The 24,479-nt window shown below is 53.1% G+C and overlaps 1 protein-coding gene across 1 annotated transcript in view; it reads right to left on the reverse strand.

The window, feature by feature from the left end:
• Positions 1-15,612, reverse strand: part of HTRA1 (HtrA serine peptidase 1) — a 52,691-nt gene extending 37,079 nt beyond the window's left edge. The window contains exon 1 of the mRNA XM_077877339.1: positions 15,111-15,612. Coding sequence (XP_077733465.1) covers positions 15,111-15,597 — 487 coding nt within the window. The 5' untranslated portion in view covers positions 15,598-15,612. The remainder of the gene's footprint in view (positions 1-15,110) is intronic.
• Between the last annotated feature and the right edge of the window lie 8,867 nt (positions 15,613-24,479).

A 24,479-nucleotide genomic window follows, 5' to 3' on the forward strand; every position in this document is an offset into this window, starting at 1 on the left:
GAGCTGATCCAAAGCTTGGCCCTCCGATGCTCCTCCTACATCCCCAGCACTGCCCAAGGTCCTCACACTTCTGATGGGGTGGGGGGTGCACAGCAGAGAGACAAAACAGAGACGGGAGGGCTGCGGGCCAAGGCCAACCGATAGGGAGCACCGGCCACGGCCCAGTCGCCAGGAGGGCAAGGATACCACACTGTCGCCTGATGCTGGGCCCCACCACGCCGCTTGCCACCTCGAGCCTTTTGCTGTCAGCATTGCAACGGGGCTCCGTAACTCTGCAGAGCATGGGCGCCCGAAGCAGAGCCGGACACCTGTCCCACTTGTGCAGATGCGTGGATACGGGACCAGGCGGCAGGCGGTTAACTAACCTGACACCGAGCAGCTGGGGAGAGGTGCTGGTCCACATTCAGGGAGGACGAGCGGGATGATTTTTCACTAAGAAAAGCTCTCTTTGTGAGGTTGCAAGATGAATTCGAGAATGACCGTGAAAGGGGCAGGAGGAGGCAAGACCAGCCAAGGGGGGAGAAAGAGAGGCAGGCAGGCTGCGTAACGGGAGCCAGACGGAGAGAAACAGAATGCGTCCTCCTCTTACAGAGAACTTTCACTACTTTCTCCCTGAGGGTCAGCCGAGAAATCAATTTAAACAGGTTCCTAACGGGTAATGAGTCGTGTAGGGCCAGGGGGATGGGGCCTCCTGTGTGCAAGCGTGCTTGCTGGGGGCTGGTGGGGGGGAACATAACCCAGGGAAAGCAGCAAAGTCACCCCGCAAGCCTCCTTCTCGCCTTCAGTCCGAGCCACAGGATCGTCTGTCCCCTCCACTCGATTCCAAGGACACTTGTCAGCAACAGCTCGGCTGGACCAGCTCTGGTCTGGGGTGTGGAGGCAGCAGAAACAGAAGCGAGACTTTGCACATTCCAGGAAACCAGACCCCCATTCTAATCAGTGCTGTGGCTGCAAATTCCAGGGCGCTGGGGGCCCGCGGTGCAATTAGGTTTCCTGAGCCTCGCAGAGAAGAGGCACAGGCGGGAGAGGGGTATCCCTTGCCGGGGCCGACGCAGCGCACTGAGGTCCCCGATCAAGCTGCGAGGCCGGCGCATCGTGAGGAGCTCCCGGCCGCACAGCTAAGGAAGAAGCAAACGGAAGACACAGTTTCGGAGTCCAACTTCCCAAGGCCAAAGGCTCTTGGACCTCTTCTTGTTAAAATGAGCTGAACTCACAAGTAGCAACTGTTACTTTATTTTTTATTTTTTATTTTTTTTAAGGCTCGGAATTGAATGATGGACTCCCGTACTCTGTGTCTTCGGCACAGAAATAGAGACATAAAATTCAGGATTGTTCCGTGTGACCTATTTCTCTCCTCATCATGAATAAAGGAGGAAGGCGAGGCGGAGCCCGGGAGCCTGGCCTCGATTTCCAGCCCACACTGGCACTTCCCGCCGCTGGCAGCCCTGGCTTTCCGGTGCAGTCTCCCAGACGGCCGAGAGTGGGAAAAGCTCGCCCGACGCCAGACCTCAGACGGCCGATCTGCCCCCCGTGTCCACGGAGCCCCGCGCGGGGCCGTCTGCAGAGGCTGGACCGAGGCGGCGGCACATGGTGCTGGGAGAGGCCGGGCAGGTGAGGCGCCGGGGCGCACACCCCGACCCCGACCCCGACCCTGACCCTACCGAGCCCGGCCCCCCGCAGGCGTTCGGGGGCACCTGGCCAGTTGGCTGCCGAGGCCTACATGCGCTGGCAGCCACGAGTGCCGCTCGACTTCAACTTTACTGGTAAAAGGTGCCTTTTCCAGAACAATGTGTCTGTGTGTAATGGTGCCTGTCGTTGCTAATCACTTTGCAGCTTCATGGACAGTCCCCTCCCCCCCCAGAAAAGGTCCCTCCTTGCACACTGTGGTGAATGGATGCTCCCGCTTGGTCAGCACAGTTGCATTTCACAGTCTTTCCTCTCCGATTGCATGCAGGAGGGGAAAAAAAGTTTCCAATCAATTCCACCACACAATTTATTTTCCCCGCTGAAGTCTCCTGAATGCCCAGCACGATGCGTCTTTGATTACCTTCAGGGAAACGGCTGGCTGCTCGGGTCACAAAAACACTATTAACGTTCCTCTTGATAAGCATCTGGCTCCGGTCTTGACCTTCCCAGATTTCTCATTTGGGTTCTCTTCCTGCTCCGGCTGCCCCAGTTGTTATGTCTGGAGTGGCCGGGGCAGCTCAGGCTCTGCAAGCAGCAGGCTGGGAGGAGATGGTTGAGTTGCTCCAGGGGCCTGCGACACACTCCTCAGCTGTCCTGGGTCCCCTCCCACAGCCCCCTGGTCCGGGAGGGTGGGCCTGGGGCGCAGGCTGGGGGAGGAGGCGGGACGGGGAACGGGAAGGCACAGGGAGGGATGTGGCCCTCCGTCCTCGGAAGTGCCCTGTACCCTACCCATTCGTGTGAGCACGATCCTCCGGGTCCCAGGAGGAGAATGAGGGTAACGTGTAATACTGACAAAAGCCAGAAGGAATCTTTGGCTCAAGTAAGAAGTGAATAGTGGGCCCTGGGACCCCAGACAAGCCACTTCCTCTCTCTGGGCCTCAGATACCTCAGCAGTAAGATGATGAGGGGCTAGGCCACACCATTTCCGACATCCTTTCCAGCTCCCAGAAAAGTTATATGATCTAATAAACCTGCAAAGCACATTTCCTGATCTTTCCCTTTCAGCATATATCCCCATCCATATAGAATATTCCTGTCTTCAGGGCTGGCTCCCTGTGTCTCCCGTGCTCCGGTTTCTGCCCAGCTAAGGAGCCAGTGCCGCCTCACCAGTTTAGACTTTCAAAGTGACCTTCTCAGCTAGGATTGGGATTCGCCACCAGGAAGAGAAGATAAAATAGAAAGTCTGGCCTTCCTGTATCCACACAATGGAATATGATGCGGCCCTAAAATGGAATGAAGCATTGACATGCGACCTACGTTGAAAACATTACAAGCAAAACAAACGGGCCACCCAGAACTACACGTTGTGTGATTCCATTAATACGAAATGTCCTAGGGCACCTGTGAGGTTCAGTCGGTTAAGTGTCTGCCTCCAGCTCAGGTCATGATCTTGGGGTCCTGGGATCGAGCCCTGCATCGGGCTCCCTGCTCAGCGGGGAGTCTGCTTCTCCCTGTCCCTCTGCCTCTCCCCCGCTTGTGCTCTCTCTGTCAAATAAATAAATATAATCTTAAAAAAAAAAAAAAAAAAGGAAATGTCCAGAATAGGCAAATCCATAGGGAAGGAAAGCAGACTGGTGGCTGCCCAGGGCTGGGCAGAGGGGAAGTATGGAGTGCGTGCTAACGGGTACTGGGTTTCTTTGGGGAGTGATGAAAATGTTCTAAAATTAGATCGTGGTGATAGTGGCACCCCGCTGAGAATGTATGGAAACTGTGAACCGTACACTTTAAGAGGGTAAATTTTATGATATGTGAATTATGTCTCAATAGAACTACAATAAAAAAAAAAGTCACTTGTTCCTTTTTAACTCATTTAATATAGCTACTAGAGAGCTGGATTTTATCTACGTGGCTCATGTTATTTTTCTGTCCATGTGTCCAAGACATTAGAATAAACATATTCTTCACTTTTCAAAACAAAAACATTCTAGTCTCCTCTGGCATCCTGGGCAGCACTGGTATCCGGGAGGCTCAATGTGGAGAGGCCGGGGCTGGGTGGGCAGGGACTCACGTTCAGTCACAGCCTAGCTTGTGACCTCGGACCTTCACATACCCGGGCTGATCCGGAAAACACTAGGGTCAGCCCAGATGACTAACAACCACAGGACCCATTCGACCTTGGACTATCCGTGATCACAACTCCATCATCAGGTAAAATCAAATTTTTCAAGTGCTCATTCTGCCCCAAATATTGCTTATTTCTTAAAAGCATCCACCTGAAGAAAAAAAAAAAAAAAAAAAGGGATCCCTGGGTGGCGCAGCTGTTTAATGCCTGCCTTTGGCCCAGGGCGCGATCCTGGAGACCCGGGATCGAATCCCACGTCGGGCTCCCGGTGCATGGAGCCTGCTTCTCCCTCTGCCTATGTCTCTGCCTCTCTCTCTCTCTGTGTGACTATCATAAATAAAAAAAAATTAAAAAATTAAAAAAGCATCCACCTGAGAATAAAAAGAACTTAAAGATCAACCAGGTAGGGGCTAACATTAAAATAAAAACACATGGGGAACCTGGGTGGCTCCGTTGGTTGTGCGTCTGCCTGTGGCTTGAGTCATGATCCCAGAGTCCTGGGATCGAGTCCCATATTGGGCTCCCTGCTCAGCAGGGAGTCTGCTTCTCCTTCTCCCTCTGCCTCTGGCCCTGCTTGTGTCTCTCTCAAATAAGAGTAAAAAAAAAAAAAAAAAAAAAAAAAAAGATCAATCAGGTAATTGACTTACTGAGCAGGATGACTTGTTTGATACCATCCTATTCTATTTACCTTGAAGAATTTCTTTCAGGAATTTCTTTTTGCCTGCCTCAACTGTCAGTGACTTAAGAGGCTGATCATTCTAAAGCTGATGGCAACGAATATGGACATAATCATCTTGGAAAATAATTTGACAGCATACAGGCATAAAAAAAATCCCTCTCACCCCATCCAGTCATCGTACTTCTTGGTATCTACCAAAAGGAATAACCCTAGATACACAAATAATGATGAACGTGAAAATGTTCATTTCAGTATCACTCACAAGAGCAACAAGTTGAGGACTGGTCAACCAGACACTGGTAATGCCTGAGACAGAAATGATGAAGCTACCAGAATCGTGGCTCTTTTACTGTTTTTCTTTGTGATGTAATTCAACTATATTTATAACTTGAAAAAACTGATACCATAAAGTATGTCATCAGAAGTATGAATGCGTTTCCCAAGATGTCTACACAGTATGGCAAAAGAAATTTAAAAGAGCCTTTATGCTGAGAGGAGGGAAGCTTGGTATATTCATCCCAAAGAAAATCTTACTGCAGCTGAAAAGACATGGAAGCATTTCAGCCCTGATGTATCTGGCCTGTCCACCATGATATTTGTACTGGGTTGTTGTTGTTTTTTTCCCTTCAGCAAGAGCACTGTAATTATGGTTCAAGGGTATTAATAATATGTGCTTAGAACTCTTGAAAGGAGAAATCAGTCATTACATGGATAGCCTTTGGGTCATCTTCCAACTGAAGGAGGTTGTTTTGGTTGGGGTGTGGGGGGATGTTTCCTTTAGCTCATTTTGGGAGACTAAGCGAAAGTACCCACCATTTCTCATGGAAAATAATCGGGGTGGACCCGGGTCTCAAACATTCACCTGCTCCAGCAGGAAGGTGCGGCTGATGGGGGGAAGGCCTCAAGGGCTCTTCCTTGGGCTGCAGGACAGAGTCTACACTGCCCCCCCCAAACTGAGGAGTGGGGCAGCTTGTAAGAAGCATGCCCCCTTTGGGTGACTCAGTTTCCCTGACTGTAAAGTGAAGGGTTTGGGTTACAGGGCCTGCAAGGACCTTCCACACTCAGGTTTCAGGTTCTGGGATCCAGTGCTCTCTACCAGTGCATTAGTGACTATGGCCACCAATTTCTCTGCAGGAAAGAAGCTGTCTTTGTCCACAAGACCCCCCAAAACAGGCCGTGGTCAGAGACGGGTTGTGGAGGTGCAATGATCTTTTTCAGAGGATGAAGGATTATCTGGCTGGCCAGTGATGGGTATCCCAAGGAAACAGGCTGTGTATGAGACTACAGAACCCCACGCGCAGAAAAGAATCTGTGTACACAGTCCCTTCTAGATGGTCTCAAATTCTTGCCCTTCCTCCTGTACCTTCTGTTATCAGACTTTTCCTACAAGAGATGCTGGTGTGCTCTATAGGATAATTGGACTGCTGATGTTTTGAACTGAAGTGCTCTTCCCTCAGAGCTGAAGATAGCGGACTCTGCCTCTGGCTTCCCTGAAACGGAAGATCAGTGCTTGCAAACAATTCAGTGACATTGGCCAAGAACTACGGTATCTCAGTGGGACAAAGGAACATGCCCTGAGGAGATCCACGTCTTTTTTTTTTTTTTTTTTTAAGATTTTATTTATTTATTTGAGAGACTGATGTTGAGAAAGGCGTGCTGGGGAGAGAGAAAGAGAGAGAGACATGAGCCAGGGCAGAGTGAGAGGGAGAAGCAGACTCCCCACTGAGCAGGGAACCCTATGTGGGATTCAATCCCAGGACCCTGAGACTGTGACCTGAGCTAAAAGCAAATGCTTAACCAACTGAGCCACCCAGGTGGCCCTAGACCTAGGTCTTGACCCTCAGGGTGTATATGACTTTGTCCATCCTTTTGGCTCCACTGCTTGGTGCCGGTTCTCCCAGGAGTCCTGAAGAGTCTGGAATTGCCAGCTAGAGGTTCTAATTCCTTGCAGCCGAGATGCTCCAAGACTCCCAGGTGACAACGCACCTTCCCAGCCTGACCCTCCCAGGGTCCCTCTGAGGTCTCTAAGTCAGTATCCTTATCCCCATGTTGCATATAAGGAAATAGAGGCTGAAGGGAGTTAGTAACTCATCCAAAGGTCCAAAGGGGGGGGGTGGCTAGAACCCACGTTTCCTGGGACACTAGCAGGTGACAGAGGAGACAGGGTGTCAGGGCTTCAGAACAGACTCAGGAGACTTCAAGCGCCCCTCTCTCAGGAACTGACAGACGGGGGCAGACAGAAAATCAGTAAGGCCAGAGTTGACCTGAACAGCATTATCAATCGCCAGACCTAACTGGCACTTACAGAACACTCCACCCAACAACAGCAGAATAATCTGCTGTTCACATGGAACGCTCAACCAAGACAGACCACATTCCAGACCAGCACACACACCCTAACACACTTAAAAGAACAGAAATCATACAAAGTATGTTCTCAGCCCACAATGGAACTGAACTAGGAATCAATAACAGAAAGATAGCTGGAATCTCCCCCAACTATTTGGAGATTAAGTAACACGTTTCTCAATAACCCTGGAGGCAAAGAAGTCTCAAGCGATGGTTTGGGAGGACGGCAGACTTGGCTCCCAACCCCAGCCCGGCCTCATCCTACTGGCTAGCCTTGGACGGTTACAACCCACTGCTTGGAGCCTCCTCTAGCTCCTCAGCCAGGGAGCGAGGACAGGGCCACACTCCCACCCTGGGAGCGTCCAGCATGCAGCCCCGGCTGTGGGCGGTCACCTGGGCAGGTCCCTAACTTGGGCTGAGCAGCGGCCCCTCCCGGAGGGCACCCAGGGGTGGTAGCTCTGTGGGCCACTGCTTGGAGAAGACTGCCCCCCAGACCCCCAACACCCCCCACCCCGCCAGCTAGCTCACTCTGCCAGAGAAAAGCAGATGTGCGCGCTAGATGCTGAGCCTTCTCTCTTGTGCATCCATTAGGCAGCCACCTGCCTGGGCATCCCCGATTGGCAGAGCTCTCTGTGCCCATCCATCCCCACCAAGCGGCGACTGCCACTTGGAATACTGGCACCAAAGACAGGGCTCTCCTAGTCACAGGGTGCGAGATGACTCAAGTGCTAGATGAACGGGTGAAATCTGACCCGAAACTATGTGAAAGGGAGCTCTACTGCAAATCTCGCCAGACCCTGAGGAAAAAAAAAAGAAAAGCCAACCAACAGCTCATCACACACAGGCTTACCATCTTCTCAAAATCTGATTGCACAACTCATGAAAAAGAGGTTTCCTGAGGCTTGAAGATCTTGCACAAGGCTCTGACTCACTTAGACAGGACTTATTCAAGTTTGAAAATTATCAAAAATTCCAGCCATGGCAACATGCCCTCCAAAACCGTCCTATGCCTAAGGGGATGGGCTCAGCCGCTGGTGGGGGACCAGCTGCTGTCACATGATGCTGTGGAGGACAGTTTATGAAATGCCCTTACTTGACAATCTGTCTCAGGAGTCTCAAATCATAGGGTACCCGAGGGCTCCCAGACTTTTTATTTTCCCCTTAAGATGTGACAAATTTTTCCATGGGAGGAGTTTCCAATACATGGAAAGCAAACCAAGGATCATTTAAGGTCTCAGGGCTTTGGGGCTTACCACTGCTATCTCCTGACTGTCACAAACCCCAGGGAGGGTTAACAAGACAACATCTGTAAAATCCCAGGTGTTCCAGCTCTTCATTCTAGAGAAGTCACACACACTTGTCAAAAGATACCTAAGCAATGGCCTGGGGGGTTCAGAGGGTGACAGGCAAGGTGATGTCTGAGTCCCTCTGCCTGGAGAAATTTTCTTCTTCTTCCTTTTTTTTTTTTTTTTTTTTTAAGATTTTACTTATTTATTCATGAGAGACACAAAGAGAGAGGCAGAGACAGAGGCAGAGGAGAGGCAGGCTCCCTGCAGGGAGCCGGATATGGACTTGATCCCGGGACCCCAAGATCATGACCTGAGCCAAAGGCAGACGCTCAACCACTGAGCCACCCAGGCATCCCCCGGAGAAACTTCCTAACATACTTATTGGCAAATTCCAAGTCAGCCCCCAGGACACAGGTCCCTCACCACCTTTCTTCTCTGCGAAGCCTCCTCTAACCCGCCCGCCCACCTTACCCCCAGGAAGACATGCCCATTACAACACTTCCCCCACTGAGCTGACTCATTAGATGCCTTGGGCATGATGGCAGCTACTGTTATTACAACTAATACTGACTGAGTTCTCGTAAATAAAGCATCACATTCACTTCTAAGCGCTTCATATAAGTAGGTGTTTCCACCCTCCAACAACCCCAGGACATATGCATGCAAGTCCTAGTGTTTTTATTATTATTTCAATGATGGGGAAATGGAGGCTTACAGAGATTAAGTCACACACAAGAAGTCCCACATTTAGAAAGTGGTGATCTGACTCCTTAAGCTGGGTATTATGTGACCTACTACGAACTCCTTAAGATCCTGGGCTGCCTGGCCTCACTCCCTTCTGACTCCCTGTATCTGGGCCTTCTCAGTACACAGTAGCCATTCCATAAATGCTCTGAATAAACTTAGAAACAGAGCTCACATCACTAATTCCAAAAGCTAAACTCTAGGCCTCGGCAGCAGCGAGGGACATGCCTCTTCACCGCCACTCACTCCTGTCCTGTGCTGTGTTGTACTAGCTGGTGCTCATCAGTGCCTCTAGACACACGTCACCCAGCAGCAATGGAGCACGCCAACTTCTCCACCACTTCTGGGAGCCTTTCCAAAAGCATTTGGAACAGCAACGCTTCTCAGTTTCTCTGCTGATAATTAATTTTCTGCTTCTTTCTTTCATTCTTCCCTCCCTCCCTTCTCTTCCTTTTCTTCCTTTCCATCTTTCTTTCTTTTCTTCTTTCCTTCTTTCTTTCCTTCCTTCTTCCTACCTTCCTTCTTTCTTTTTACAGCAGAGAAGTGGGAAGGAAAGGTAAAATGACTCACTCCAGGGACCCATGCAGCCCAGTCTCAGAGCCCCTGGGAAGCAGCAAGGGGCACCAGGTTCGCTGGAGCTCCTATCTTGAGGGGGGGACATGTGACCACAGTGGTCATCCAGGGACTTTTCACAGCCACTAAAAGTTGAAATACTAGGGAATCAGGCTCAAGATGGGCCTATGCCAACCCGGGATTTACCCATCAACAACTTAAGAAAAGAAATAACTCAGCCCAGCTTTTAAAATAGGGATGAAGTGACCACCATTTTTCAGACTAGTTTTCCTTTTTTTTTTTTTTTTTTCAGACTAGTTTTCTTACAAGAATCACAGATCACTCCAGCTACAAGGGACCTCAGAGATCATCTGGTCCAATCCTCTCAGTGCTGAGGCTCTGAGAGGTTAGGGGCCAGTCACCTGGTCAGGTTATAGCTTGGGAAGTGACCAGCCAGTCGGTCCCTCCATACCAGCTGGCCCTCCAAGGAACCCTCAACCACCAGCCAAACTTGATTTCTCCTTCAAACTAAGCTTGACCAGAGCTATTTATTCATTTGAAATGTAAGCTCATGGAAAAGTCTGATTTCTCAATCCAAGGCATGAAACTGTGTCCAGGATCACATAAACTCCAAATGGACTCAGAATCCAGCCTTGCCGTCCGGACGCTGTCGGACGTCTGACCATGGTTAGCTCATGGTCCCCACCATAATCACTTACCGAATGCAGTTATTTTAAGCTCTAATGCAACCTATTTACAGCTCTTCTGGATGGAATGAAGTTACTCAAATGCTTGGCTCTCGAAACTGTTAACTTACTACTTCTGTGAAACCTTAATATTTTAACTCTTTAGCAAAACCGACAGAGAATAAAAGCAAATAACCAAGCAGAGAGAGCAAAGCCTCATAAACTGTTCAAAAGACAGTCTTTCTTCTAAGCCGGTGGTTCTTCTCCAGGAATGCACAGCCAGGCCCCACCTTCAGAGGCCCTCCCTCATCAGGCCTGGGGGCAGGGGTGCCAGCACCAGGCTCTAGGCCTGTCTGGGCTGCTGTTTCAGGTGGGGTGGGCTCTCCCGTAGGGGGAGCCTGCTGCTTTGGGGATGTCTTTCTCAGGCCTCTTTCCTGGCTTCTTGTCCGCTTTCTGGCAGAGATCTGCAGCGCTACACATCCTGGCTAGTCTTTTGCAATGTCTGGGAATCCAGAGGGGCTCTTCTCCCCCCAAGAGCAGTATGGGGCCTGGGGCTCTGGTTCAGAACATCCTGACTCCAGCCCCTTCTGCTCTTTGGCTTTTCTGCAGCAAGCGCTGCACTGATGATAACTGGGGACAACCGTGTCCTCCAACTCCCGTGCCTGTGGAATGAGAGCTGGGAGGTGTCCTACATTTCATCTCAAGGCCATGGCCATCTGGAGCACTGTTTATTCCAGCTATTAGCTGCGGCTTAGCTGAAGTTGGCGTATAACCTTAGTTTCTCTGTCAACAGTACAGCATGGTGATTATGAATGGGCCCTGGACCAGATACATGGGTTCAAGTCCTGGACAAGGAACTTGTGACTCTGTCTCCCAGCTAGGACACAGGGAAGATTCCAGCACATGCCTCATGCAATTCTAGGAGGGTCAAAAGGAGTTAACATATGTCTGGCACAGAACAAACACTAAATATACACTAGCTTTTATTACTATACTGTTATATTAATTCCAATTCCTTTCTTTGTTATAATTTCCTGACAGTTGAGAGTTTTTGCTTTAAACTAATCCAAACCGCTAATGGTGGAAGAGGAGAGATCTTTGTTCTCCAGGAGAATTGGACGCTTTCCCAACCAAATCCTGACAGCAGCACTGATTTCTGAAACAGAGGATCTGCCTTGATTTCCAGAACCATTTTCAGGAGACGTTGCCTGAAGTCTTTGTTAAACGGTGTACAGATAAAGGTGCTTTCTTTTATTTTTTATTTTTGACATTTTACTTATTTGAGAAAGAGAGAGCGGGCGTGAGTGCACCTGCATAAGTGGTGGGGAGGGGCAGAGGGAGAGGGAGAAGCAGGCACCCGGCTGAGCAGGGAGCTGGATGCAGGGCTCGATCCCAGGACCCTGAGATCATGACCTGAGCCAAAGTCAGACGCTCAATTCACTGAGCCACCCAAGCACCCCAAAGGACTTTCTTTCAAATGGTGACACATTCTACCCTCCAAAGACGCACCATGACTCCAAAAAGCTGCTCAACTGCCCAGGGCCCCCTGGTCTGCTGGCATTTCCTGCTCCCTTCTCCCTGGCTCTCCACTCCTGGGAAACCCTCCCTTGGAAATCATGGGATGTGCTCTTGCCTCGGGAGCCCGTTCCCCATATCCTGGCCTGGCTCACTCCAACTCCAGGCCTCCTGTGTCCACCTCGGGGAAAACAGCAGCCCTGCCAGCCTCCCCGCCAGAGCACGCAGCCAATTCACCTCATTCAACAATGACGTCAAGTGACCTGCTCACAGGCAGGGCTTCGACTGAATGAAGTCTTGGCTCCCGGGCCCAGTCCTCAGAGGTTCCCCTGGGAAGCCAAAAGGGGGAGCGCCTGGTGGGAAGGGGTGGCAAGGCCAAAGCCTTCCACGAAGAGAAGTCTGCAGGGCCCCGCGTCTCTGGTTTCTGGAAGCGCTCACTCACCATCTACCCACCTACCTAACAGCTAACAGGTGCCTGCTGGGGGCCGGGCAGACGGAAACACCCAGCGGCTCAGGAAATATTTGCAGAGAGAGGAAAGGGTGAGAACAGCCCGGACCCCTCTGTCTCTCCTCTCGGGCCTGCCCACTCACCCTCCCGTGGCTGTCCCCCGCGGGCTCTCTGGGAGCAAGGACGCGTTCCTCTCCCCAAGGCGACTCAAAGCCTCTGCCAAGGCCGCAGCTCGCTAAGTGACTCCACCTCACGGGCCATAAATCAGGTGCTCAGCTGCTGCCAGCTACTCGGGACCCCGGGCAGCGAGACTACACGCCGTAACAGCTGGCTTGTGTGGTTTTTAAGATTTTATTTATTTATTCATGAGAGACACACACAGAGAGAGAGGCAGAGACCCAGGCAGAGGGGGAAGCAGGCTCCATGCAGGGAGCCGGATGCGGGACTCGATCCCGGGACCCCCAGGATCAGGCCCCGGGCTGAAGGCGGTGCTAAACCTCTGAGCCACCCAGGCTGCCCAAGCTGGCTTGTTTTTGACAAAAATATGCGCTCTGCTTTCCTAATATCGTCACCTCACACCCAGACTATTGCGGTGACCCTGACTCTGCTCCCTGGTGCATTCTGTGCTCCGCTGCTAGGTTAGTCCTACGCTGGGACTTTCTTTCTTTTTCTTTCTTTCTTTCTTTCTTTCTTTCTTTCTTTCTTTCTTTCTTTCTTTCTCTCTCTCTCTCTTTCTTTCTTTCTTTCCTTTCTTTCTTTTCCTTCTTTCTTTTCTCTTTCTTTCTTTCTTTCCTTCCTTCCTTCCTCCTTCCTTCCTTTCTTCCTTCCTTTCTCTCTCTCTCTCTCTCTCTCTCTCTTTCTTTGACAGAGAGAGAGAGAGCACAGTAGGCAGAGCGGCAAGCAGAGGGAGAGGGAGAAGCAGGCCTTCTGCTGAGCGGGGAGCCCGATGTGGGGCTCGATCCTGGGACCCTGGGATCGTGACCTGAGCCGAAGGCACATGCTTAACCGACTGAGCCAACCAGGCGCCCCACACACTGGGATTTCTGTAAGCTGCCGGGGTCCGAGAACAAAACATCCCAGTACATAGCACAGCTGGCCTCTCCCGGGCTGCGGCTCTGCGCCCCCAGCCTGGGCCACTCTCACCGCCCTCTCCAAATGCCCCGGCCACATCAATCTATCTGCCAGCTCCCAAGCAAGTCTCAGGCTTTGCCCAGGCTGTTCCCCGCTCTGCCTGGAATGCTTTTCCTGACCCTCTGGAAACTTCCTTCACCCTGCCTGGCCTCCGTTCCTCAGCCTTGGGGTTGGGCACTGGGCTGGCCCGGAGTAAGGTGGTGTGCATTCAAATTCCAGCTGAGTGGCCTTGGGCAAGCCACTGAGCCTCAGTTCCTCTAACTGTGAAAGGGGCTGATAGCAGAAGCCCTCTCCTCATGAGCCTGCAAAGCCAAGTGAAGTCACATGGGTAACACCTGGACTGGGACACACATACCTGTGCCTTGTCACACCTGTACCTCAGTCCCTGTGGGGATCATTTCTCTCCAGAATAAGTCTCCTGCACCCCCTAACTGGGCTCCCTTCTGAGGGCAGAGGCTGGGCTCCCCATCCCCTGTTGCTGGACCACACAACCTCCTATCTCTCCTACACAACTCTGACTCCTTTCTCCCCGTGTTAGCCGACCTGTGCCAGGCCCTAGCTGGTCATGTTGGACTCTATTCCATCAGAGAAAACCCAGACCAGTGCCCGAAGAGACTGCCCCTCTCCCCCACTCCGTGCACTTCCTCTCTCCCCACTCCATGCACTGCCCCTCTCCCCCTCTCAGTGCACTGCCCCTCTCCCCTTCTCCATGCACTTCCCCTCTCCCCACTCCGTGCACTGCCCCTCTCCCCCTCTCAGTGCACTGCCCCTCTCCCCCTCTCCATGCACTTCCCCTCTCCCCACTCCATGCACTGCCCCCCTCCCCCTCTCAGTGCACTGCCCATCTCCCCTTCTCCATGCACTTCCCCTCTCCGCACTCCGTGCACTGCCCCCTCCCCCTCTCAGTGCACTGCCCCTCTCCCCCTCTCAGTGCACTTCCCCTCTCCCCCTCTCAGTGCACTGCCCCTCTCCCCTTCTCCATGCACTTCCCCTCTCCCCACTCCGTGCACTGCCCCTCTCCCCCTCTCAGTGCACCGCCTCTCTCCCGGTCTCGGTACTCTCCCCCCTCCATGCACCGTCCCTCTCCCCCTCTCCAGGCACTGCCGGTGCTGGGAGGCTGCGGCCAAGTGCACCAGCCAAGGGGCCGGCCGGCCCTGCACCTCTGGGTCGGCCGCAGCTGAACTCCGTCCTGTTTTCCACAAGGTCCCTGGGCTGGAGACGAGAAGCATCCCTCCGGAAGGTCCCGCGAGAGAAACAACTTCCCCACCCCTCGCCCCATCCCGACCCAGACAGTCTGGCTGGTACAGAAAAGATGCGAAAGGACGGCGGAGGGGTCCACTTCTGCATCCCTCACCCGCCTCAGGTTCCGCCACCCGGAGTCCCCGTCCGGCTTATTCCCCAAAACCACTTTCAGTTTGGGAGGCTGGGCTCGGAGCACGGGAAGCGGGCGGCGGCGCGGCCAGGTCTGCGCGGCTGGACCCGAGCCCGCCCGGAGCTGCGGCAGCACCGCGTCCCTCGCGTTGGGGCGCCCGGGATCGCGGGGGTGGCTGCAGGGGCGCGGGCGGGGAGGAGCGGCCGGCGGGGCGACAGCGCCCGGGGCCTGCGGTGCCGACGCCTCCCGCACAAGCCCCCCCACCCCCAGGCCCCTCGACTCCGGGCGCGCGCTCCTGTCTGGTTCGGCCGGTTCCCTGGCGCGCTGTGCTGCCCCGCGGGACACCCAGCAGCCGGCCGGGCCCGTGGGGACGGGACGGGGACGGGGACGGGGACGGGGACGGGGACGGGGACGGGGACGGGGCGGGGCGGGGGGAGGGTCTCGCTGCGGGACGGAGCGCGCGGAGTTGGCCCCGCAGCCGGGCGCGGAGCTGGGCTCCGAGGGGCCGCGAGGAACGAGCGCTGCTCGCCGGGGCGGGCGGGGGTCGGGGGTCGGGGGTCGGGGGCCCGGGGCGGGGCGCGCGGGGCGCGCGGGTACCTTGGCCGCAGGCGCCGCGCTGCAGGACGATGACGGGCGGCTGGTGCAGCCTCTCGGCGCGGCGGCTGGCGGCGCGCAGCTGGCACAGGTTGGCGTAGGTGTTGGCGTCGCTGCCGCACACCGGCTCGCCGCTGGCGCACACGCAGACGCCGGCCTGCGCGCGCCGCCGCACCGTGGCCGAGGCGGGCACCCCGAAGGGCACCACGCACTGCAGCCCCTCGCCGCACGGGCCCTCCTGCAGGCCGCACGCCGCCCCCTCGGGCGCGCCGCACACCTCGCAGCAGCCGCACGCGTCGCGGACGCGGCCGCCCTCGCAGGGTCCCGGCGGCGGGGGGCAGCGCGCGGGCTCGCAGCGCTCCGGGCACCCTGCGGCGGCCGAGCGCCCGGCCCGGGACGGCTGCGCGGGGGCGGGGGCGGGCGCCGCGAGGAGCAGCAGCGGCAGCAGCAGCAGCGGCGGCGGGACGCCCGGGGCGCGCGGGGGCTGCATGGCGGCTCCGACGGCGGCGGCGGGCGGGCTGGCGAGGACCGGAGAGCGGCGCCGGGCGGAGCGCGGGAGGGCGGCGGGGCGGCTGTGAGTGCGCGCGGCCGCGCGGCCCAGCCCATTGGCCTCGCGGCGGTGACGACCGCCCTGGGGACGGGCGCGGGGGGGCCGGATGGCGGGCGGGGCGGGCGGCCGAGCGGGGACCGCCCGCGGCGGGGGCAGGGCGGGGCGGGCGGGGCGGGCGGGGCGGGGTCCGCCCTCCCGGGTACGCGCCCCTGCGCGCCGCTCGCGGGTCCCCTGCGCGCCGCTCGCGAGCGTCAAGCTTAAAGCGCTCTGCCAAGGGGAACCTGCCGCGGCCCCGAGGAAGTCCCCCCGCGGGAGCCGGGGAGCCGCCGGGGCCGCGGGGGGGCGGGGGGGGCGGGGCGGCCCCGGGGCTCTGGCCACGCGCTCGGGAGGAGGCGGTCGCGCCCCTCCCTGCCCCGACCCCCGTGCCCGGCACGCGCGACCGTGGCCACGGCGGGAAGCCAGCGCCCCGACCCACGGTTACGTGAGAAAGCAGAGAGAAGTAACTAGAATATAATCATTTACGGTCGATTCCCTTAGAAAGGTGCTCCGGGTGCGCCGCGTGCTTGTACACGCGCGGATTCGCCCCGCAGCCGGGGGCGGGGCCCGGGGAGGCCCGGGTGAGAGGGGGGCTCGGCGCCGCCTCGGTTTTGCACCACGTGCATCATCACCCGAAAACGTTGTTATTAAATAAAAGAGCTCTTCTTTGATGTTCCGCCTGAGAGCCCTCGGTGCATCCTTTCGGACACCTGCAAGTCGAGGCATCACCTGGAGGGGCCGGGGCGACTCCGGAGGTGGATCCTGGGGCCCTGGTGGCGCCAGGCCCCCGGGGCGGCGGCCTCTGGGCCAATGCGGAGCGGAGGGACGAAGCTTAGGCGTGAGGACCCGGGAGGAGGCGGGTTCGCACTCGCCCTGCCCAGGCAGAGACGCCCCAGGGCGGGTGCGCGGGGTGGAGTAGGTGTGAGAGGGTGCGCAGGACGCTTAGGGATTTTTGCACCATTTTTTTTTTTTTGTTATTTGGGTGGTTCTCTTGCGCGCACGATATTTTTCCAATAAAAATAGTTTTGAGAAGTAGGATCCAAATATTTATAACCGCCCTTGCCCAAAGCACCTCCCAAATGAGAGCCAAGCAGGCGTCCAGGGTCCAGAGGGGCACCTGGGACCAGGAGTTGGGAAACAGGAGGTTGGGCAGTGCGGAGCTTGAGAGAGGTGTTAGGGAAGTATTTTCCTAAAGACGGAACCTCATCCTTGTGGAAAGAGAGACCTTGACCCAGAAGCCAATCAACCCTGGGCACCGGAGAAGGTGCAGCTCCGCTGATGGGGCGCTGAGTGGCTGGCTAGCTGTGATTACCCCGAAAGGGGGGTGCGTACGGGTGAGGGAAATAATGAACAAAGTTGATCAGCCAATAGGCCACCCTCTGTAGTCCAGCGAGCCGTAAATTAAGGCGGCCTGCGATCATGAATAAATTGGCGAAAACTTCTTTTTGTCCAATACTCTTGTTTTACAGATGAGAAAACTGAGGCCTAGAAAGAAGTGACTCCCCCAGGGTCACACTACATACAAGTTAAGCCAGACCCCATCCTCTACCCTCCAGCCAAGCCGCTGGAGTGAAACAGATTAAAAGTAAAACTGCGATGCTGGGTGCGGCTCCTGGCATCTTCCCTAACAGAGGACAAGTCCCTGATGGTTCCACTGAGTCCCGTCCCCTCCCCCTCATTCCATTCTCCACCCTATCTCCCCACCACACACACTTGACTCTCCCCCTGCTGAATAACTTGCATTTTCTGGGACCTACCTTCTCCTGCCTAAAACCTTTATGCCTTTGCTCGTGCTCTTCCCTCCTCCCAAAATGCCCCTCTTCCTCTCCAGGGTGAGTCAGTGGGACACTGTGAAGCTGCCAGAGCCAGGCCCTCTGATGGGTTTGGGAGTCAAAAGTCCCACTCCTGGCCTTTCATTCTGTGACTTTTGATAAGTTGTTTAAGAACCTCGGGGTTGTTACCTTCCCCAGGAACATCTGGTGACTGTGCATCTAGTGACTAACCAAGGGTGTTTGTGGCCACAAAACTACTCCTGCGTTGGTTCACAACCTGGAAGAGATGTTCGCAAATGCAACAATCAGGAAATTCAAGCCACGGAGGCCCTGTGGCCTTTCTACCAGGGAAGGAAGATGGCACCACCCTGCCGCTGGAACCCATGCCGGTGGTGGCATCAAGGAGTCAGCAGAGGGAGGAATGGAAAACTGAGCCATACCCGAGAAGCAGAATTCAGGATACCCAAGGTTTTAGAAAGACCTCCATCACATCACATCATCTCCCAGGTGTGACTGCCATTCACCCTCCTGCTCTTATGTTAACAGCCTGCTGCCCCCCCCCCCCCCCGGCCAAGACCTTTGATTCAGAGAAAGTAAAGTCCCCCCCGGAAGGACTAAGGAGATCCTGAACAGTCCACTCGGGAGGGTGTTGTGTGTATGTGTGCCTGCGTGTGTCCATGTATAAGAGGACACAGAATAATTCAATTGAAACCTGGCATCGAGAGCCCATCATTGATCGCTCATGCCTTAATCCTAGCATTTCCATTTCTAGAAGTAACGCTTTAGGTCTGAAAAAGTTACTCCTTCTTTTATTCCTTCTCCCTCCGATGCCATTTTTAAAGACAGTTTCTTACAAGATGCATTTTTTGGATACAACGTGAAAACTCATTTCTCGCCGGGTCTTGGCACAGATTCCTAGAGAAGATTTTTCCAGAGCAAAGGGGATAGTTCCGAAGCCACAAGGGTGAGTTCCCTGCCGTTTTCTCTGCAGCCCAAATTTGCTGCATTTGAGCTTTAAGTCTGGACAAAGTCAAGCCTGTTCATGAATAATAAATGACAAAACGCCGTGGCTGACAAAGCTTCCATTAGGAAATGAGGTTTCTGAACCTGCACAGAGAAACCACGTCTTGCTGTCCCCAAAGAGAAAGATCTTCCACTTGGGGCCTCTGTACTCCCGAAAGTCTGAGCCACCCAGAATGGCTGGGGCCTCACATTGCCTTTCCTAATCCACAGGACTTACAACCTAAGGAGCTAGAGTCATAATTCTGATTCTTGCTACAATCTTATAGTTGCCCTATTTGGGAATGTTCAGGGGCTCACAATCCCAGTAAATGGAAGTCCAGACTTCTTCACCTGACATCCAGAGTGCTCCATGATGTCACCCAAACTGCCCTTCAGGCCAGATTGTCCTCTGCTTACAGGGTGGCAGACATGCCCCAGGTCCCCTTAGTATCCATTCCCACCCCCTCCACAGTGACAGAACCGTGGCCAGGGACAGGCTGCCCAGGTAAAAGGCGGCTCCTGAGCCAGTTTTGATTCCCCTCCCTCAGAGAACTGGGCACACTCCCATTACTCCCATCGGCAAGTCATGACCTCCGTTGACAAAAGGCACACCCTGCTCCTGTGTCTCTGAAGACGTCACCATATGGGTTCAGTTTGGTTTAGTTCAAGAGAAACTTCTTGAGCATCGGCCATATGCTGGACACTCCGCCGGACACTGAGATGAGGCATTAAATAACAGAGCCCAAAGTCTAGAATTTTCTGCAATGATGGAAACGGTCTCTACGTCTCCAAGATGGTCACCGTTAACTACGTGTCCCTAACTATTGAGCATTAGATATGTGGCAGATGCAGCTAAGAAATGGAATTTTTACTTGAATTTCATTTTAATTCATTTTAAGCGTAACCTCATGAGTGCACCCCATTAGCTGTATGGAACTAGTGCCTATCACACTGGAGAGAGGGATAAGAAAACAAGTGCAGGGTGACCAGAGGGAACTCCATGGGAGGGAAGAACTGGGATTTTTAAAGATGCCAACTGAGCTGCATTCTGGAGGGCTGGGGAGGAAGTCACCAGGGGACAGTACCCGGCAGCAGGCAGGTGGGGTCCCCTGATGAGGAGCTCCGCCGGGCTCCGGAGGACATGTGTTTTGGTGGAATCACCTTGCTGCAGCATGGATTTGGCAACAGACATTTTTAACTATAGATACGTTATTAGATTTCAGGTTAAGAAGCACTTTGAATTAAATTGAAGCTGCAGTTCATGTAATCTAATAGGATAAGAAGTGAAGATATTCCAGTAGCTTTGTAACAAATTATTAATTCATTTCCGCATGGCAGAAAATGGAGAGGCAAATGAGGAGTATGTTCAAAATAACTTGGGGGAACTTCAGAGGCACTCTGGAAACATTAGCATTTCTAATATCAAATCACAAAACGTTCATGTGCTTTCATTAAAGGGAGACCCGTGAGAACCAATCCTGGCCTGGCTTCTGTTCCAGGTTTCCTTGTCAAGCCTTCAAGATCTATAATTCAGATCTTTCATTAATTTTGACCAACCTATCCCCTAAATCAGTTGCAGAAGACCAACAGTCTGTGTTTGCATTAATCGGCTCTTTCCAACATATTTGCTCTAGAAAATTAAAAGCGCATGCCATATGACCAAATGTTTCCACTCTCCTTGACCAACAATCAGACAGGCACAAGTTCAAATAGAACCACAGGCAGTTACCAACGTGTCATGAATGACAGCTTGTCAATTTGCTGTCACTCTGGAGCAGCATAAAAGCTGAACAAGGTCACGTATAGAACATGCTGCCTTCTAGGCAAGAAGGTTTGAGTTTGGGTCAAAGAAATTATAAGCCAGAGCTTTAAATGTGCTTGTAAAAAGAAATGTTAGCAAATGAGGGAGAATGTTCAGCCTTTGAGTCATTTCATCATCTAGTTATATAGGCACAAAAATACATATAAAAGGCCAAAGTTCTATAAGTAAGAAAAAGCATTTACTGAGTTTGTTTATCAGGACAATCTCAGAGGTGCTTCGTGTCAACATTTTAAGCCAACTTGACCTAGAAGGCCCAGATTCTTTCTCTACAGACTTGCATTGTTATTTTCTCACACGTACAGCCAAAGGTTTTTTTTTTTTTTTTTTTTTTTTTTTTTTTTTTTGTCCCTATGCTAATAGGAGCATGAGAAATGTGAAAGTGTGAGAAGATAAGGATGGTGTCCCTTTCCTAATGGCTACTCTAGAAGCCTTGGCCAGAGGTCACTGAGGGCCGAGGTCTCTGCTCCCATCAGTGTAACCCCAAACCCAGCTCAGCAGCTGGAGGCCCCCCCAGTTGGCCTCCTATGGGCTCTGAGTGTCCTCCACCCATCCATGTTCCCCCACCCGATGCAACTTGCTGTTTCCTTTGTCCGGCACATACTAAGTGCGCTAAAAACCTTTGTTCTTGACCTACTAGCTATAGAGAATATCTACGTTGAATTACTTGAACCAGTAAAGGGCTGAATTCACCCTGATTCTAGCTGTGAGGTGGTTCTCAGACCTGAGCGTGCATCAGAAGCACCTAGAGGGCTGCCTGAAGTGTAGGTACCGCAGATACCGGAGCTCCACCCCGAGTTTCTGATTCAGTAGGTCTGGAGCGGGGCCTGAGGATTTGCATTTCTAATAAGTTTCAGGGGACATTGATGCTGTTGGCTTGGAGACCCCACTTGGAGTAACAGTCTCTGTCCTCCTCCTGTCCCTTGTCTGCCTCCTACTCCTGCTCGGCTGGCACATCTGCGTACACACACGCTGGATGGTATCATGGGGGAGAGGCGTTCATCCAGAGGGACAGATAACCAGCCTCAGAGGGGTTTCTGCAGTGAGACCCCGAGCAAGTCTTATGAGTAGGAGTTCGAGGCCATTGGGTGGGGAAGGGCAGAACCGAGACAACCAGTGTGCCCATTTATTGAATGTGGAGGAACTGTGGCTTCACTTAGTGGTCTTGTTTGTTCATTTGTTTGTTGGTTGGTTTGTTTTTAAAGATTGTGTTTATTTATTCATGAGAGACAGAGAGAGAGAGAGAGAGAGAGGCAGAGACACAGGCAGAGGGAGAAGCAGGCTCCACGCAGGGAGCCCGATGGGGACTCGATCCGAGGTCTCCAGGATCACGCCCCAGGCCGAAGGCAGGCGCTAAACTACTGAGCCACCCAGGATCCCCACATTTGTTTGTTTTAAAGATTTTATTTACTTATCTGAGACACAGAGAGAGAGAGATCGCAAGCTGGGGTGGGGAGGGGCAGAGGGAGAGGGAGAAGCAGACTCCCCGCTAAGCAGGGAGCCCGATGGGGACTCGATCCCAGGACTCCGGGATCAGGACCTGAGCCGAAGGCAGACGTTTTACCGACTATACCCCCCCAGGCGCCCTCATCTGGCGGTTTTAGTCAGGAAAGGGAAGCAGTCAGATTTGTGGGTTGGAAAGACCACCAGGACCAGGGTGAGAACTGGTGTGAAGGAGGGGGAGTGTGGGGCAGGGTCTAGCAGCTGGCACCATGGAGTTCAACAAAGAAACAGTTGCCCCTCTGCCTCTAAGCAGCTCCTCACCTTCCCGGCATCCAGCACAGACTCTCCAAGGGCAGGCGTGAAGGGCACGCGTCCCACTAAGCAGAACAGATGGGAGCCCTGCCCTCCCCACCCTGCCCTCTGCTGTAGTCAGTGCAGGACAGAGGATGTGCCTCCCGCCAGGATGGGGGGGCCTGATACAATGACAAACGTCCTGTCCCCCTGCCAAGCCAATAGCCCATCTGGTTCAGCTCCAGGAGAGGCATCTTTTCCTAAATTATACAAAGATGCCTCAGGGGCCGGGCACCCTGAAAACTCTGCCCTAAATTGTTGGTGACCTTGGGGAGGGCATTCTCCTTTCTAGAGTTCTACGGGAGGAGGGGACAGAGACCCCTGGTGTCCATTAGAACCCTCCGTGGCACTTTTTCAAAATACTGACATCCTGGGGCACCGGGTGGCTTAGTGGTTGAGTGTCTGCCTTTGGCTCAGGTTGTGGTCCTGGGGTCCTGGGTTTGAGTCCCGCATCGGGTTTCCTGCAGGGAGCCTGCTTCTCCCTCTGCCTGTGTCTCTGTCTCTCTCTCTCTGTGTCTCTCATGAACAAATAAAATCTTTAAGAAAAAATGCTGACATCCTGGAATTTGGCAAACTCTGATTAAATTTAATAAATAATAGTAGTGAATCGGTGTTGATTTTCTGATTTTGATTACTTTAGTTGCATAAAAGGAAGTTTTATTTTTGTTTTTTAAAGAAAATACACCCAGGAGCATTTAGAGGTAAAGGGCCTTCACACGTGCAACTCACTGTCAAATGTTTCCAAGGTGGAGAATGAGCAAGTGTGGCTGACAGGTGGGGAAGCCGAGGGTCAGGGTAAGTGAGTTTTATACTATTTTTACAACTTTTCTCTCAGCCATAAATTATTTCAAAATAAAGAACTTTTTTGAAAATACCCTAGACCAGTTGAATCAAAAACTCTAGAGGCACCAAGAAGTACATGAAAAGATGTTCAACATCATTAGTCATCAACAAACCGAATCTTCACTGTGGGAGCAGTGAGGTTTTGCTCCACAGCCCCTTGGTCGCTTGTATAAAAAGTCAGCTGGGGGGATGGGGTGACTGGGTTACAGGCAGGAAGGGGGGCCTGGGATGGAATGAGCACTGGGGGGGTCGTAGGCAGCTGATGAATCACCAAACTCTACCTCTGAAACTAGTAACACAGTATATGTTAAGTAATTGATTTTAAATCAAATGAAAAATTTTTAAAGTACCATGATAACGGGAGATGGCAAAAATGTCGAGAAATGGGAGCCCTCCTATCCTGCTGATGGGGATGGCAAACCGTGCAGCCACTTTGAAAACCAGTCTGGCTGTTCCTCAGATAATCAGAGTCACCGGCACTTGGCTCCTAGGTGTCCACCCAAGACAAACAGAAGCGCGTGTCCACGGAGGAACTTGCACATGAATGTTCATGGCAGCAGTATCTGTCATGGCCAAAAGGTGGAGGAAATAACCCAAATGTCCAGTCCATGTGCCATATCCATGCGATGAAATATGGCTCAGCCACAAAAAAGAATGAAATATTGAAACCTGATACACAAAATCGATGAACCTGCAGACTTGACACTGAATGGAAGAAGCCGGTCACAAAAGGCCACCTGTTGCATGATTCCCTTCATATGAAATGCCCACCGCAGGGAAACCCACAGAGATAGAAAATAGGTTAGTGGTTGTTTAGGGCTGCGGAGAGGCTGGTGGGCTGGGGAGGTAATAGCTCAAGGGTAGGGCGTTCCTTCGGAGGTGATTGAAATGCTTTAAGAGTTGTGGGGATGGTTGCACATCTGTGAATATACTAAAAGCCACTGAACTGTACCCTCGTAAATGGTGAATTGTATGGTATTTGAATTATATCTCAATAGAACTGTTTTTAAAACTCCTCTAGGGTGTGATTGAGCATCCCCGATGACCAGTTTTCAGAGCCCACCCCCCCACCCACCCCCACCCCAGAGACTCCAGTGAGCCAGCAATCAGGCTCCGAACCGCAGACAGGCCATTTCTACATGTTGACACTATGTGCATACATGTTTAAACCATCTTGTTATTCCACGGCCAGGGTAACGTCCTTAGACATCCAAAATTCCGTGACTCTGGGAATTCTATTTGTCTAATGCACAGCCTGTATTTTAATCAGCCAGTCTGTGTTCGGATGGGCCACCGCATTGCCCTCCCCCCGGCAGGCCGGGAGCCGTCTGGAACCGGGAGCCCGACCCGCACGTTGTGCCAGATGGTGCTAGTCACGCTGGTCGCAGGTTGTTGAGTTAGATGCTTGCAGCAGAGGCCAGGTACAGCACTGAAGTAATATGTTTTATCTTGGTTTCCATTTACTTTCCTCCCTTAAATCGATTCTTTTCTTTCTTTTTTTTTTTTTTTTTCTTTTTTGGTAGCTCTTAATCCCCTTCACCCATTTCGCCTGCACT

The sequence above is a fragment of the Canis aureus genome, chromosome 29, assembly GCF_053574225.1.
Source record: "Canis aureus isolate CA01 chromosome 29, VMU_Caureus_v.1.0, whole genome shotgun sequence".
In the NCBI taxonomy this organism is placed as follows: Eukaryota; Metazoa; Chordata; class Mammalia; order Carnivora; family Canidae; genus Canis; species Canis aureus.